Raw genomic sequence first — 15,850 nt, forward strand, 5'->3', positions numbered from 1 at the left:
GCATAAAAGACTTTGATTGACATGCAGTTAATCTCAGTTTGTATTTTTGGCCTTGTTCCTTGGGTTTCTTGCACTTACTGTGTTAGAACTATGAGAACAGCAACAGAGATCCTCCAGTCCGAGAGCATACTTGATGTTCCTTTCTGAGTTATTTTTTTAGGGCAGTCTGGAAGAAGGAAGGAATGCTTTCTGTAGAGGGATCTTTTTAAAATTACTTTTTAAATGAGGATTTTGGATATGAGTTTTTAGAATATTTACTAGACAAGATACTGCCTTATAGGCTGTGCTGCTGTGGGCTTCGCTTGCACATTTTCGTGTTACTTCTCTCTGCTTGGGCTTGTTAAAGTGGTTAAATCTAGGTTTACCTTGATTCTTAAAATATATGCAAACAGGCAGTAGTTTTGCTAATCTTTATGTAAAAATTAAATATTTGATTGGATTCAGCCAATACTTTAGAGCTGTCTCCTGTTGCTGCTAGGTAACATCACAATTTATGCAAACCTTCCCTCCCGTCCCCCCTTTTTTTTCTTTTTACATGCTTGTTTGCTGTCTCATTGTAAACAAAGTAGGCTTGTGTTTTACCTGTTCCTACTACTTTTAGGAACTTTTTATCTTAATCACTATCATCAGTCAGCAAAAGCATATGATGTGCAGATTTTTGCCTCAGTGAATTTTTTTAACTTCAAGTTTCACAGAAAACAGATCCTGTAAAATAGAAGTGACTTTAGTATTTTTAATATACAGACTTTAATGGGACTGCTAGGACATTGCAGCTGATTTATTACATCTTATTGAAAAATGTGTAAACTGTGTACACTAAAATAACATATGGTATCTTCCATCATCGTCTTTGAGGAAAGTCTGAGTATATCTAGATAATAAACTTGATTCTCAAAGGGGTTATACCTTTGATAACCCTGTACTTGTGCAAGATTTTTCATTACTTCTGTGATGAATCATACAAATGAATGTTAGGATTATTGAGGGGAAAATGCAAATCTGCATTCTTGTAACTAGCTGCAGGTTATTGGGGCTTCTGTGGATGTACAGCTGAGTAAGTTACTCTGTTCTAATCCTGGCGGGTGATACCAGATAGCACGTGAATGCACATGTTTTCATCCATATTAGAAAGGTAGTTTCTACTTGAACATGAATTTCTAGAGTATAAACAGCTCAGATTTTTCCGTTGTGTGTTATTTCTCCATTGTCTGAATTTCACTCTTTGTGCACAAAGAATGTGGATCTGTGATTTTCTTATCTTAATTTATTGTACTATATGAACCTGTATGAATTTTTGTTCTATGTTAGTATTTTCATATATTAAACTGCTGGTTTTTTACAAGAAAATGGATACACCATTTACACTTTTAATACCACCTGGATAGAAACTGCAGGTTCAGATAATTACTTTGGCAGTGGGAGGCTCTGAGCGTCAAAGAGAGAGAAGACAGTAGGTAAAGTTGATATTTTTTCACTTTTCCCCTTGAACTAAGAAGTTTGTGTTTGGAGGTGGGATGGAAATGATCATATGTCAGAATTCTGACCCAACGGAGAGACCTCTAAATAATCTCACTAACTCTAGTCCTGAGACACGCCCAATGGAAATGCATGTAAAAATATTTAAATGATGTTTGATTTTACTTTCATAGCATATTTCAGTTATTTCATTTATTGCAAGGCTCTTCAGTGTATGTGAATGTGTTCTGTTACCTGCTCCAGAGTTACTTGAGCAATCTTAAATTGAGTTCTAGTTGCCTTATTTAGTGTTTAAATGTAAGAATCTTGCCCATTGCTTCAGGTACTTTTAAGATAGTTTGATGGTCTATTCTGAGATACTGGTCATGAGGCAGATGGAATTTGTTTCAATACTGAGACTGTGTTGCGGGCGGGTTTATCTGATCTATATTCTTCCTCCTGTTTTTAACCACTTCCCTTTTTTTACTATCTTATTTCCAAGAGTAAGGAAAGAACAAACATTGTATTTAAATAAGATTTCTCTTATAAGTTTTTTTTCTTAGGATTTGAGGTAGTTGCACAATTTGGTTTTTGCTAGCTTGCGTGCAGTATCTTAAATCAGTAAGCCTCCGGCAATGAGAGGGATGTAGAAGTGAATATCTGTTCATAGGGAATAGATGGGGTGCCGACAGTAATCACTGTCAGCCAGCAACTAAAGTGTTGGAACTCAGGTATGTTTCTGTGGCTGCCATCTGGTAAAACACTTCCAGTTAACTCCATTTCCATGCTTAGTCTTTAATCTGTGTAAAGCGTCAGTCACTTCCCTGTTAATTGCAGAGGAATGAGCACAGAGTTTCCTTAGCTACAATATCTAAGAGATTTTTGACATATTTTGAAACACTACAAGAGCACAGTAATACAGGACACTACCGGTATGACTTACCTTGCATCTGTGTCACTTTGTTCCACAAGTTCATACTTCCAGTCAGATAGGCTGTTAAAGCGCCTTCTTCCAGCCAGGCAAAGGGCTCTGCTCAGAGCACAGCTATTCGTTTCGTGTGGGAAGGGGCTTCGGGAGGTCTCTAGTCCAACCTTCTGCTCCAAGGATGGTCGGCACTGAGGTCAGACCAGGTTGCTCAGGCTGTGATCCAGTCAGATCTTGACAACATCCAAGGATGTAGACTACACAACCTCCCTGGGCGACCTTGTTCAATACTTCACTGTCCTCATGGTGAGCATGTTTTGCCTGATATCTAGTTCAAGCCTCTCTTGTTTCAATTTATGCTTTTGCCTCTCCTCCTCCTGCCATGCCCTACTGTGAGGATGCTGGCTGTCATCTTGATGAATTCCTCGTAGGTATGGAAGGTTGTTGTTAGGTTCCCTGAAGCCTTCCCTTCTCCAACCTTAACAAGCCTAGCCTCTCCTTGTAGTGCAAATGTTCCAGCCCCCTGACCATCTCCTGAACTTTCTTCACTTCCTCAGTGTCTGCCCAAAGCTGGGTACACTATTCTCTGCTGAGCAGAGAGGGGTAATCACTTTCCTTGATCGGCCAGCTCTACTTCTGTTAGTATTGCACGTATTGATCCTTCTTAAGGGCAGAACCTCATATATCTACATCATCTTCTGTCTCTTTGCACAAAGATTGAACCTTTGTGTCCAGTATATAACTAGAGAACGCCACAGCTAGGTTGTCTTTGAATGGGAGTCAGTAGGAGAATTCCAGTCTGGGTTAGGTAAACTTAACTTGTTCCTTGCATACAATTAGTCTGTGTTTTTTTTTTTTTTTTTTTTTTTTTTTAAGATTATTGAAAAGCAATAAATCTTCTTTTGGGGACTTTTCTATGGACTTCCATGTGTGCAAATTCAGACTGTAGATGAATGTTAAGAAATAAAACAGTAATTCCTCCTAAAATCTCAGCGTGACAGCATAATCCTGTTCCGTATTCTTCTCTGTCTATGAAATTTTGCCATCTTACCCATGAACCATGTAGCATATTTCATTATATTTGGCACTTACTGGTACTGTTCTGAGATTTATTGTAGACCACTGTACTGAGGACCTCTGTTAGTTTCCTGTGGCATAAGCTAGTCTGTAAGTCTGTAAGTATAGACTAGTTTTAAAGTGATCTCTCAACTTTTCCTAGTGCTAGAAAATTCTTGCATTGAGCACCCTTTGTTCGGTTTGTTAAAATATGGAGGGGTATAATCTGAACTGTAATCTTAACACAAATTGTAAAGTGCAAATGCTTATCAGTTGTAACTAGGTTAAATTTGTTAACTAATGTTTTAATTAGCAGAAGAAGCCCTATGACTGACTGTGCATGAGAGGTTTTTTTCCTACATTCGAATGATCTCTTTTGTGGCTCTTAGATTGTGGGGAATGGAAGCGAACAGGAGTTGCAGAAGGAACTTGAAGACGTGCTGATGGATCCACCCATGGAAGATCAGTCAAGTGACCGGGAACATGGAGAAGAAGTTAGGACTGATGGAGATGGGGAAGAACCTGTTGTCCTTGAGGCTTCAGCATCCTCTACCATTAACCCAGTGTCGGTGGCAGGACTCCAGAAACCAGAAATGAGTTTGCCAGTCAAACCATCGCCAGGAGGTTAGAAAAAAATGAGGAATATCTGGTAGTATCTTTTAAACTAGCTTTATCTGGGGAAACGGAGGATAATTTATGTACAAATGTTTCTACCCTCTTTTCTCCATTTTTTTCCCATCATCATCATCACAGAGCAGTAAACTGCTGGTTATATGATGTAAGAGTTACCATATGCTGAGCTGTCTTCTCTTCTGAAAACGCTTGCTATTAGTCTTGAGCTGTGTATTCTGCAGAAATACATCGTTACTTGCCTAGTTGTATAAAATATTACTCTGTTTAGCCTATCTGTGCATCTTACTGCATTAGTGAAAATTGGTGTGCTTTTAATTTATATTGAAAAGAAATCTTGTGGCACAGTTTAATCTGTAGAGTTTGGATAGCTGTGTTGCTCTCCTCTGTCAGTAACTGACTTTCAGGTAGGATTTTTCTGTAGTTTTTTGACCTGACCTATTTTTTTGTAACATATTTCTGTGTCTCTTTCTCATGCTGTTAGTGACAAGTCCAACTATAATAATTTATTTATGTATACTTTATCTTGCTGCTTATGTTGTAACTTTGTGTCTTACCCTAGACTGTGAGGATTTGAGCCCTTTTACACCTGTGACTGATGAGGACAGTGTGGTGTTTAGCAAGCTAACCTACTTAGGCTGTGCCTCCGTGAACGCTCCTCGGAGTGAAGTGGAAGCCCTCAGAATGATGTCAATCTTACGAAGCCAGTGCCAGATTCCTTTAGATGTGACTCTGTCAGTGCCTAATGTCTCTGAAGGAACAGTGAGGTATGAAGCTTATTCAGATGTATGCTGTGACTTTGTGCATTTAATCTTATTTCCTCCTAGTGAAAAAGGAGATAAACTCCGGTTTATTGGGAGGTGGGGAGTAGGGGAGACAGGCCATAAGGAACTTGAGATTTTTTTTCTAGTGGAAGAAGTGAGTCTAAGGAGGTCTGAGACAAGTGATGATTTGAGTTTGTTTACCAAAGACATTTTATGCCCAAGGATCGGTATGGAATGTTGTTATGATCCAAGGTACCTGAATTGTAATAATGGGAATAGCCTGAAATGTATTCTTTTTTTAGGGCTGGAAAATGGCTATTGTGCAAGACTTGATCATGAGGTTACTGGGAGTCTGAGAGTTGCTAACCTAAATGTTCTTCCACTGCTGTATGCTAGTGTAGCTGTTGGAAGGTTAAGCCTTGAAAATTATCGTGAAATTATTGGTGAAAGTGTGTTGTATTATGTATTTTTATACTCTTAAATATAATTCTTGTAGTCAAGCTTTGTAGTAAATGATAATCAGGGGTTAGTGTCTTGTAGTGTGCTTTCTCCAGTAGCTATGAAGTTTTTCACACTTGCAAGTTAATAACTGGCTGAAGTAATTCTTCTAAAGCTGCAAGCTTTTTCTTCTCTCTCTTTCTCTCTCTCTCTTTCTCTCTCTTTAACAGACTCTTAGATCCTCAGATAAACACAGAAATAGCAAATTATCCAATCTATAAAATTCTTTTCTGTGTACGAGGACATGATGGAACCCCCGAAAGTGATTGCTTTGCTTTCACTGAAAGCCACTACAATGCAGAACTCTTCAGGATTCATGTCTTCCGATGTGAAATCCAAGAGGCTGTAAGTTGAATCTTTTCTTCTTCTTTTCCCTCCTCCCCCTCCTCAAAATGATGACTACATTTTAGATGCAAAAGTTATTACTGAGGCAGAACGGAAATGTGATTACTTCTAATTTTTTTTTTTTTTTTTAATAAAGGTTATTTCAGGCACTTGGGGGGTAATCTGCTTTATCACTCTTGGCTTTTTTCTACTCTAGATTAAGAAAATTATAAGACTCTTAGCTGCAAAATAAGAACATGGATTTAATAGTTTATAGAATAGTTTATAATAGAAGTATATAAAAATGATTAATTAGATGCTAGAACCTCAATCATTTCTATGGCTACTTCTCATTCTATTATTTAGAAAAAATGCAAGTAGGTTTTCAGCTCTTGCATCCTCTGTACCCATACCTTTTTGATCTTTCTTTGGTGCCATTTAAATGCAGGTGAGCCGAATACTTTACAGCTTTGCCACTGCCTTCCGTCGTTCTGCTAAACAAACTCCACTCTCAGCCATTGCCACTCCACAGACTCCAGATAGTGATATTTTCACCTTCTCTGTGTCACTGGAAATCAAAGAAGACGATGGGAAAGGTTATTTCAGGTATAGATTCTTCATTTGCTGTTTAGAACATCCGTTTCTGTTGTTGGAAGGTGAGTGAATGGAGAGTGTGGGTCTGAGATGGTTCCTAAAATCCCCTTTTGAAAGTTTCCTATTCTAGTTTAAACAAATCACTCATTGGTGATGACTCTCTGAACTCTTCTGTCTTGTTCATTGAACTGAATCTGATGCTGCCTGCCAAGTGCTTTTACTATTTTATATTCCTCTTTTGTCTTTAAAATCTCTGTGCAATGCAGCTTAAATCATGTTCAGCTGAACCACTGCTGAAACTGAAAATACAGTGTAGTGACTCTGCTTTCCTACCAGAATTGTGCACGTTTGTGGCCAGGATTTCAAAGGTTCTGTGGCTGTATGACTGCTACAGGAAGCATAAGCATGCATATTTTTAATAAAGCCTCATGAGAGAAGACAGAAAACATGCAACTGTGAAAAATGGAATTTTTCAAATCATTGGCTGATCTCTAAAGACAGATTATTCCCCAGAGAAATATTAACACAAATCATACTTGTCACAGGACACATTTACTGTTCAGGATATAGTATAGGATTATTACTATTTTGTAAATGGAAAGCTTGATGATCAAGATCTCAGACGTATTCCCACATTGCTATTCTGAAAGCGTACAAAAATGTGATGGCCCATAATGTACTCTTTGTCTCCAGAGGTCTGCCTCTGTACACAACCTGGAGTGAGAAAGCAACCACATAATAATGAATTTTTGCTCAGCAAATCTTTAGATTTTAATGTAAAATATTATTTAGAACAGTTTCTTAAAATAGTTAATTACTTAAGGTCATAGGAAAGGGGATTGTTTAGAGACAGAATTGGGAGCATAGAAGACTGCTTTGCATTTTAACTTTGGTCCTTAGGTTTACTTTCGCCTGTGAGTGGGATAAATTCAATTAAATCTTTGTTGGACAGAAGTAATTCTCTAGAGAAGTTCAGAAGCGTAATCAAATAGCAAAAATCATATACTCTAGATTTTTTCCTCTTTACGTAATAGTGTTTTGGAGTTACAGGAGCTGCATAGTCCAAGCTGAAATCTTGCAGTACTGCCTAGGGAAATTAAATGTCTTGAATGACATTGCCAGTGTAAACCTGCAGTTACTCTTATCCTAGTGAAAACTCAGCTTTCCTTTTTCCTCCCCGCATCTTTGCAACTTTTAGTTGCACTATGAATTCTAAGAATATGAATGCCAAATCCCTCATCTTTACCTATATCCCCATGATTTCTTAGAGTTGATCTCTGTATTAATTATTGAGAGCAGAAAAGAAGGCAGAGTTCAAATCTCTTATCAAAGATCGCAACATGAATTCTCTTTGTTGCTGTGCTTTATTACATTGAAATACTAACCTGTTCATCTGATCTATAATGTTACTGTATCAGCATAAGAAAAGATATATGAACAGAGCTGACCTCTGTTTTTCAGTGTTTGTGTTCTCTGTCCCAGTTCTCAAAATTCAGTTAATCTCTTCTCTATTTTTTTTTCTTTCTCCCTGATCCAAGTATTAATAAGAAGTGGTGGTGTGGCAGGATGGGGGAAAATTAGGGCAGCTTTTCACACTGTATCAGTTAGTGGTGTTTTCCTGTTACCTCTGATAGTGGAGAACCTTTGTTTCTAAAAGGTCATCTTTAATTTTTGCTAAAAGCTTTTTTTGGTGTTTTTGGGGATTTTTTGTTTTGTTTTTGCTTAGCGTATGTACGGTGTCCTCAGATGTTTCATTTAACCATTTATAGTGTTATGTAATTGCTCAAGTGTCTTTCAGTACAGCATGTCTGCCAAATATGCTGACTTGTTGAGCGCATTGGCTCTTAGCCAAAATTTCAGAGATATTTCTCTTGTATTTACATCAAGCTCAGGTTTTATTTAATAAATAAAAAAAAATCCCATTTAATAATCCAGTACTTATTTAGCATCTTCCACTGTAGACAATCCAAAGCACAGCCCAAGTGTTAGAAAATGAAAAAAAATGGTTTAGCTAAGGTCTGAACCTGAAAGACACTGGAGGATCTGGGGCTTGAATGCAACACCAGCCCCTGGGGTGCAGGGCAGGTGGAAGCATGGCTACAGCACACAGTGATGTATCAGGTGAAGCTCAGTCTTGCTAACTTGCTACCAGTGTCAGCATAGCCATAGCAGTGCAGTTAACATAAACCAGACTAGAATTTAATGATTGCTTGGTATCTGGAAGTTGTTCTGCCTAGAGCTGCTTCAGTCGTAGCCAACTCAGGTGTGTCAGCAAGGATTGCACGTTGAACCTCAGCCTTTGCTATGGACAGATACCTAAAGATCTTTTGAGCCACAGTGTGGTTGCGTTAGGGGTGGAAGAGGACAATTGTTCAAAAACCATGTACCTGTACTGTAGAAAGTGAAGAAAAGTGAGTTTTGTCTTGGACTATGCAGAATCCTACCTATGCTATACGTACTGTACAGATCCAGCTTTACTTGAAATAGCTTTGGCACTAATCTGTGTTTGACCCTTCAGGTGCAGACCCCTAGTGATCTAGAATTTAAGAGAACACTTTTTACATAGGCAGTCTCTGATCTTAGTCTTTGATGTACCTGACCTTGTCTTGTCTTATCTACCTTCATTTGTCACCCTGAGTCACTGGTAATGCAGTTCTGTCATACTGGGGAAATGAGGTCTGACTGTGTGTGCTGGCTATAAGGGTGTGAATCTGCTGTCTTGCCCCAGCACATGGAATGGCTGCTGACAGTTGAAGGTAGTTTGCAGTTCCCTGGCCTGCGTAAGCAACTGCTGTCAGAAGATAAACCTGATTTTTGTTGCAGGTGTTCAGCTGTGGGCAATACTGCATGGCCAGTTTTGCAAATCCCGGAGGTTACAATGCAGAGGTTGAGAAGTAAAGTTGAGAAATAAAATAAGGATTATTTTTTATATCCAAGGGAAAAGTGAGCAAGTGAATAAAAGAAAATCAAATCCCATCAGTCTAATTTTGGCCAGGATTTAGTGCAACAGAGCTGATAAAAAAAAGGAATATTGACTCTAAAATTTCAGCGTCTGTATTGATATTGAAGTATAATTCTAGATTTTCCCACTAACGCACCCAGTCTCAGCTTTGGGCAGCATTTAGGAAAAGATGCTCTCTAGAGAAAAATAAGTAAAATTCTCAGTCGAAAGATTGATGCATCATTTTGGCTGGTTGGCTTATGTGCTCCAGTGGTCACCTGCTTTATGAAAGAAAATGGTGCACAGTATCTGATGAGTAATGGCTTAACAAATATTTGTATGTTAAATAGGGAATCAGTATTTAGAAACTTTCTTCAAATGCTGCTAGAAGTCTCACAAGATTAAGCCTCAGAATTTGAAAATACAGTAGTGTTTATTTTGAAAATTAAGTGTCCTTGGTTTTCACCTAATCATGATAAAATACAATCACCTAATTATGTTGCCATTTCTTTCATGTTACCGGTTGCAGTGTGCAAGGAAGAAAGGTCTTGAGTGCTTTTGTATAAGAAGCTGACTTCACCGAATGTCTGATGCTGTTTTTGATACATGCAAGGAATACAGATAAATGACACTCTGAGTTTTTTTTCCTTCCCTGGTAAATAACAGTGCAGTTCCCAAAGACAAGGACAGGCAATGCTTTAAACTTCGCCAAGGAATTGATAAGAAGATAGTGATTTACGTTCAACAGACCACTAATAAAGAACTTGCTATTGAGAGGTAATTTAATAGATTTTAAAGAATTTCTTTATCTGTTTGATGTTTATTACAGGGCTGTTCCTTCTGAAGCAGCAGGTTAGTAATTGTTCTATAAATACTCCATTCATGTAATTTAACTACATCTCTTTGGGATTTCACAAAATATCTGATGGAGATGTTCAGTATGTGTGTGTAGCAGGGGGGACAATAGAGGCTCAGTGAATTCTGGCACAGACCTGACTAGAATCAGAGCTTGCATCTCCTGTAAGTGTCTGTTTCAAAAGTTTCTTATAAAAACTTACTGCTTTTAGTTTAAACGTTCAGTTTTTCTGAAATGCTAAGGCTATAATCAATGATGGAGTTATTTGAAATATTTGCTTTCATCTCATTTCTCTTGCATCTGAGAATATTGTCATACACATGCTTTGAATCTGCTGTGGTATAGAATTCCAGACCATGAAGTGTCCCCATAGGGAATGGGAGAGATAAGACTTCAAATACGTCACTGTTTAGCAATAAATTTACAATTTTTGACTGCTGGTAGAATTTAGTGCTGCTTATACTACAGAGAAAAGATACAGCTCCTGCCAGCCTTTGTAGTCTGAAGTGAAATGCAGGAACATGAGGCAGTGTGGTAAACCAGAGGATGAAGTGGAATATATCTCTGTAGTCCAAAAGTCTCTGAGAAATAAAATCATAAAAGACAGGTCCCTGAGCTTCGTTTGGAATTTCCTGGTTCTCATCTTTATCAAAGGCAAAAATTTATTAAAATATGTCTCAAAAAAAAAAAAAAAGTTATGTGAGAGAGAAGACTACTAGAAACAGCAGAATATGGAATCTTAGTTGTGTGTTTTGTACTGTTCTTGCAAATAAAGGTAACTTTCCAGCCTATTGTAGGAAGGATAAAATCATACTGTAAATATGCTGATGAAGCTTTGCTTGACGTTGTTGGTATTGGTTTGAGGTTTTGCTTGATGTGCTTGATACTGATTTCAAATGTCAAAATTTGTCAATTTGTTATAGTATTCATGGGCTACTTGTGATGTATGACAAGGAATATTTAAATAGGTTTAAATAGGCTTGTTTATGAGTAGTAGGTCTAAATTTTTCAGATTATTTTGTTGCCTGGTTTTGCAGATGTTTTGGTCTCCTCCTTAGCCGTGGAAAAGATGTTCGGAGTGGTGACATGCACCTTTTAGATTTGGTAAGGATTTTTTATTTAAAAAAATCCGTAATTATTCTTATGGTTGTGTGTGATCTCAGAACAGGTTTAGATGCTTATGCACACTTATTAATGTGGTTTGATGCTGCAGCTTATGCTCTTGAGTGTAGCCCTGGGGAGCTGGGTTGAATCCCTTCCTCTGCTACAGAGTTATGATATGACATGATGCTTGGTCAAGGGACTTGCCCAATTTTGCACAGCCAGCCATGACTGTTCTCATTTAGGGGCCTGAAATAAGACATATAAAGCCTTATTTTCAGAAGTGCTGTACTTTGAGCATATAACATGTTACAGCATACTTATCACTGTAAAATTAGGCCTAAAGTGCTTCAGAGATATCACTGAGAATTGTTGGGCACTTAATTTTTGTGACTCAGTTTTCCTCCTGAGGAACGATGATAGTTTTTCTGACTTCAGAGGCGTGTTGTGAAAATAGACGTGTTCATGTTTGTGAAGTATATAGTTTTGCAGTAGTAAGTGAAACGGTCCAATAATACATGAATAATTTGTTTTTAGCAGGCTTTTTGTTGCCCTGAAAATGTTGGTTGGGAGACAGATGCACTGAATAGGGAGGATAAAACAAAATTTTGACTTGTTTCTTAGTAGCTGAGTAACATGTATTATGTATGCTGCATGAAACTGGATCTCAGCAAAAGCCTGGTCTGAGACCATATTAAAAATACGTCATAGTAGATCTGCAAAAAGAAATTAAGTTAGGATTGTGAGATTGGTAGGATTCTTGCATTTTAAAAAAAATTGTTTTTAATCTTGTTTTTTCAACTTTGATATTTTAGAGCAAAACATGCTTTATAAAATAGCTACTTGGGATTAAATAAAACACAATTGGTTTATTAAAACATCACAGTGAAGTAAGATGTATGTTAATATGTAAAATATTTGCCAAGTTTACAGGTTCAGCAGCTTGTAAAGCAGTGTTCTGATATAATTTGTTTTCATATATTAGAGGCAATGAAGTACATCCCTTAAGCGTGTGATTAAAGCCTTATCAAATGCTTTACCATTCAAGCAGCTTTTCTTCAGACACTGCATGGTACAAAATGAGGCCAGAATGACTGGATTGTCTTGCATTTTCTAACACAATTTTTTTTAAAGTTTGAAAAGATAGTTTTGTTTTTAAACAAGAAAAATCCCAGGCCTTTGTACTTTTGAGTCCTGTATGTCTGAGTACTTGACTGTGATCTCACCTAGGCTTGTGTGAGCTAAAAGTTGCTGTCAGATAGCCATCTCCAAAATGAGCTATTGGTCTTTCTTCAGGTCCTACTAGATAGATGTTCATGCTACCTACGCATATAACAATTAACATTAATTGGCCTTTTATATTATCAGCTAGGAGATCAAAGATTGCATGGAAATTCTTACTCTCAGGGTTATCTGTTACAGGACAACATAACAGACTTCAGATGTTTGCGCTTCTCTTGACAGTGCAGTAGCAGTTTACGGGGCTGAGATTTTTCACAATATATGGTTTGCAGTAATTTATATTAAAAAAATATATTGTTATTCTGCTCACAGGAGTCCATGGGTAAAAGTTCTGATGGGAAATCATATGTGATCACTGGCAGCTGGAATCAAAAATCTCCACACTTCCAGTTTGTAAATGAGGAAACACCAAAAGGTATGAACTTTCCCAAAGGTTAATCCTAGGCGGGGCAAGTGACTCAGCTATGGAGATTTTGTCAATTCTCACTTTTTAAGATGAATCCTGTAAGAAAATATTTTTTCACTTTTCTTTTAGTAGTGTAAATGTAATAAATTACATATTGTGAGCCTCTGGATTCAATTGATTTGGGACACACTCTTGGAAACGAGGGTACCAGATACAAAAATCAAACAGAAGACTAGAAAAGAAGTCCTGTATGTAGTGGTAATAGCTTGTAAGAATAACAGTGTATCCCAATAGATTGTATAGACTGAGCACAGGGATAGGTTGCAGGGGTCTTGTCTTTCTTTATAGTATTTTAAGAATCTGTTAGAGAATTGCACTGAATGACTATTGCATGTTTCCTCTTTGCTTAGTTTCCATGGCTAATTCATAATAATAATAAAAAAAAGCATTCAAAGCATTCTTGTACCTATGAGAATTAAAGTAAAATATTCCCAATGTAATCTGAAAATAACTGATGCTGCATTGCTCTCTTGAGTCCTGAAACAGAGCTGTTGATACTGCAGGTGAACGATCATCTTAATCTGTTACTGCACTTACGTGCCAAAGGTTGGGGAAATTCATGAGAATTGACAGGACAAAAGCAGCACTTTTAGGGCATCTGACTTCTCTGAGTACAATCTGCTGCTAGGTTGAATGCCATCCTATCTAAAGGACACAATTTCTCATTTAGTGCTGGAAGGGATCTCATAGGTCATTGAGTACAGTTGCCTCCTTTTGGGCCAACACAGTGCATAATCCATTTTCTGAATCTTATAAATGTGATGATCTTGAACAGTGTGTTTAGTGTGGTGGAAATTAAATGTTGTTTTAGTAACTTAACAAAAAGAATCAAGACAACAAAGCAAAATGTAATTAGACCAGATGACAAGAGTGGACTGCACTGTGGAGTATACAAATCAAATCCTTGATCAATGTTTAACAAATATTTTTGATAAATTTCAGTGGGAATTTGAAAAAACTCTCTCTACTATATAGTGCATAGTGATCTTACCTTGTGGTTCCATGTGCTTTGAAACTTCTGGGCTTTGAAGTGTTAAATTAGGCAAAAAGGGAATTCTGTGGAAAACTTTGTTTTTTAATGTTACTAGGAAAGAGATTAGAGTGTTTTGTTTGAGATCCATCTTTTAATGCTATTAATGCTAGTAATATTGCTTTGGTTTTTGTCTCTAGATAAAGTATTGTTCATGACTACTGCTGTGGATTTGGTGATAACTGAGGTTCAGGAACCTGTTCGATTCATTCTGGAGACTAAAGTCAGAGTTTGCTCACCTAATGAGAGATTATTCTGGCCCTTCAGCAAACGTAGCTCTACAGAAAACTTCTTCCTAAAACTGAAACAGGTAACAATTTTGTTGGTTTGTTTTTTTGTTTTACAGTTGGTTTAATATTTGACAAGGTTGGTTTTCGTACGTGACAGTGGTCTATTACGCTGCTTGGAGACTTGAGAAGTAGGCTTATGGCATAATGCTGTATAAATATGCATACATTGGAAATAAAGATGAGTTTTGGTTACTAGGGGCCTGTCCTGAAACCTCTCTGTCTCTCTGTGGTCCTACTGAGACCAGCGGAATGAGTTGCGGCTTTCTATTGTACTACAGATGGACTGTCTGACTTGCTCTAACATGAGGTTGTTTGGTGTATGTGAATCATTCATATTTTATTTTTCTCATCTTTCATTATGATATTTTAGGTGGAGAAGTAGGTTAAAGTCTTGTTTTGAACTGAGGTATGGCAACTCCAGGGGAATATTTGCACCTGTTTCTTTACCCTGAAGTTGACTGACTGGGAGAAGGTCAGAATTTCATTGTAGTTGTTTCTCTCTGTGGTTGGTAAAGCCTTTATTAAAGTGATTTTTAGATTTCAGTGTTTTGCTCCAGAATCAAAGAGGGATGATAAATACTGTTCTATTTTAGAAAAAATATCTTTCATTACAGTAATTGTTGCTAATTGTCTAAACTTCTCAAAAAGAACTGTCTGTCCTCATTTCAAAACAAATTTTGACAGTTCTGAAGAGATTGCAAAGTTATATGGAGCCTTATGGATTTTTCAGATGAACCTTGAGGTAAATAGAACCAAGAATTCATCTGCAATCCAGGGCTATGCCACGGGTTGGTTGCGTAAGGGTCACGTAGGGGAGAGTATGTAAAACCAAGGGTTGAGAGCAAAAACCCCTTGGACATAATTCTGGTAACGTGCAATAAGATGTGATACTAAACTGATTTTATCATACAAATGCAATCATTCTTTTACATGAGCAAGCATCTGTCTGAAATCTGGGGGGGACGACTTTTGTTAAAGGCTAAATTTCTAACAAAATTTTAAAATGCAAGACCGATAAAAACTTTCCCCTCTCACCTCCACCCACCAAAAAGCTGATAATTTCAGAAAGGCAGTTTCCCACTTGTGCATGGTTGGAAGCAGAGGTTTCACGCATTCCCCAAACCTTCCCTTGGGGGAAAGAAAATCCAACCAAGTACAAAAGTCCCTAGAACTTGTTAATTTTTGCTGTTTTTCCAGCTTTCTTTTTACCCTAGCTACTAAAAAGGAAAGGATTATTTCTGTCTAGGATATTCATAACAGCAATGCAAGGCAATAACTTATTCTCAAAATAAGCCTGGAAACTCGAAGGTACAAATTACCGAGGAGATAATGTATTTGAAGCAGCAGCCATTCTCCTGCCTTAGAAATTACTGTTCTGAAATTTGTGTGTTGTCCACAGGGGTGGAAAGATACAAAAGCAAACGACAATGTGGACGTGTGTGCTCTCTCCAGGTTTAATAATTCTGGGTAAAGCCCAAGGAAGCAAGATTAAAGTCCTTCTGATTTCTTGATCCTTCTTACTTTTTAAAGAGGAATGGAAAGAAATTAGAGGCACTTGTTGTTACGGTGCTAATGAATAGCGGCATTATTTCTTTGTAGCAACAAAGAGAAAGTTCAGTGGGAATTCTTTTTTCCCTGTGTTCTTTTCTTTTTATGTAAAACTCTAAAATCTGCTGAA

General features: G+C 37.4%; 1 protein-coding gene across 4 annotated transcripts in view; it reads left to right on the top strand.

Annotated features, from left to right (window-relative positions):
• The window catches only part of RABGAP1 (RAB GTPase activating protein 1), a 78,588-nt gene that overhangs the window by 9,760 nt on the left and 52,978 nt on the right, over positions 1-15,850 (top strand). For all 4 annotated transcript variants that reach the window (XM_062590630.1, XM_062590627.1, XM_062590628.1 and 1 more), the window contains exons 3-10: positions 3,826-4,060; positions 4,629-4,833; positions 5,499-5,673; positions 6,101-6,258; positions 9,854-9,964; positions 11,081-11,147; positions 12,699-12,801; positions 14,023-14,192. In XM_062590630.1, the coding sequence (XP_062446614.1) occupies positions 3,826-4,060; positions 4,629-4,833; positions 5,499-5,673; positions 6,101-6,258; positions 9,854-9,964; positions 11,081-11,147; positions 12,699-12,801; positions 14,023-14,192 (1,224 nt within the window). The remainder of the gene's footprint in view (positions 1-3,825; positions 4,061-4,628; positions 4,834-5,498; positions 5,674-6,100; positions 6,259-9,853; positions 9,965-11,080; positions 11,148-12,698; positions 12,802-14,022; positions 14,193-15,850) is intronic.

The sequence above is a fragment of the Rhea pennata genome, chromosome 18 (genome assembly GCF_028389875.1).
Source record: "Rhea pennata isolate bPtePen1 chromosome 18, bPtePen1.pri, whole genome shotgun sequence".
NCBI lineage: Eukaryota > Metazoa > Chordata > Aves > Rheiformes > Rheidae > Rhea > Rhea pennata.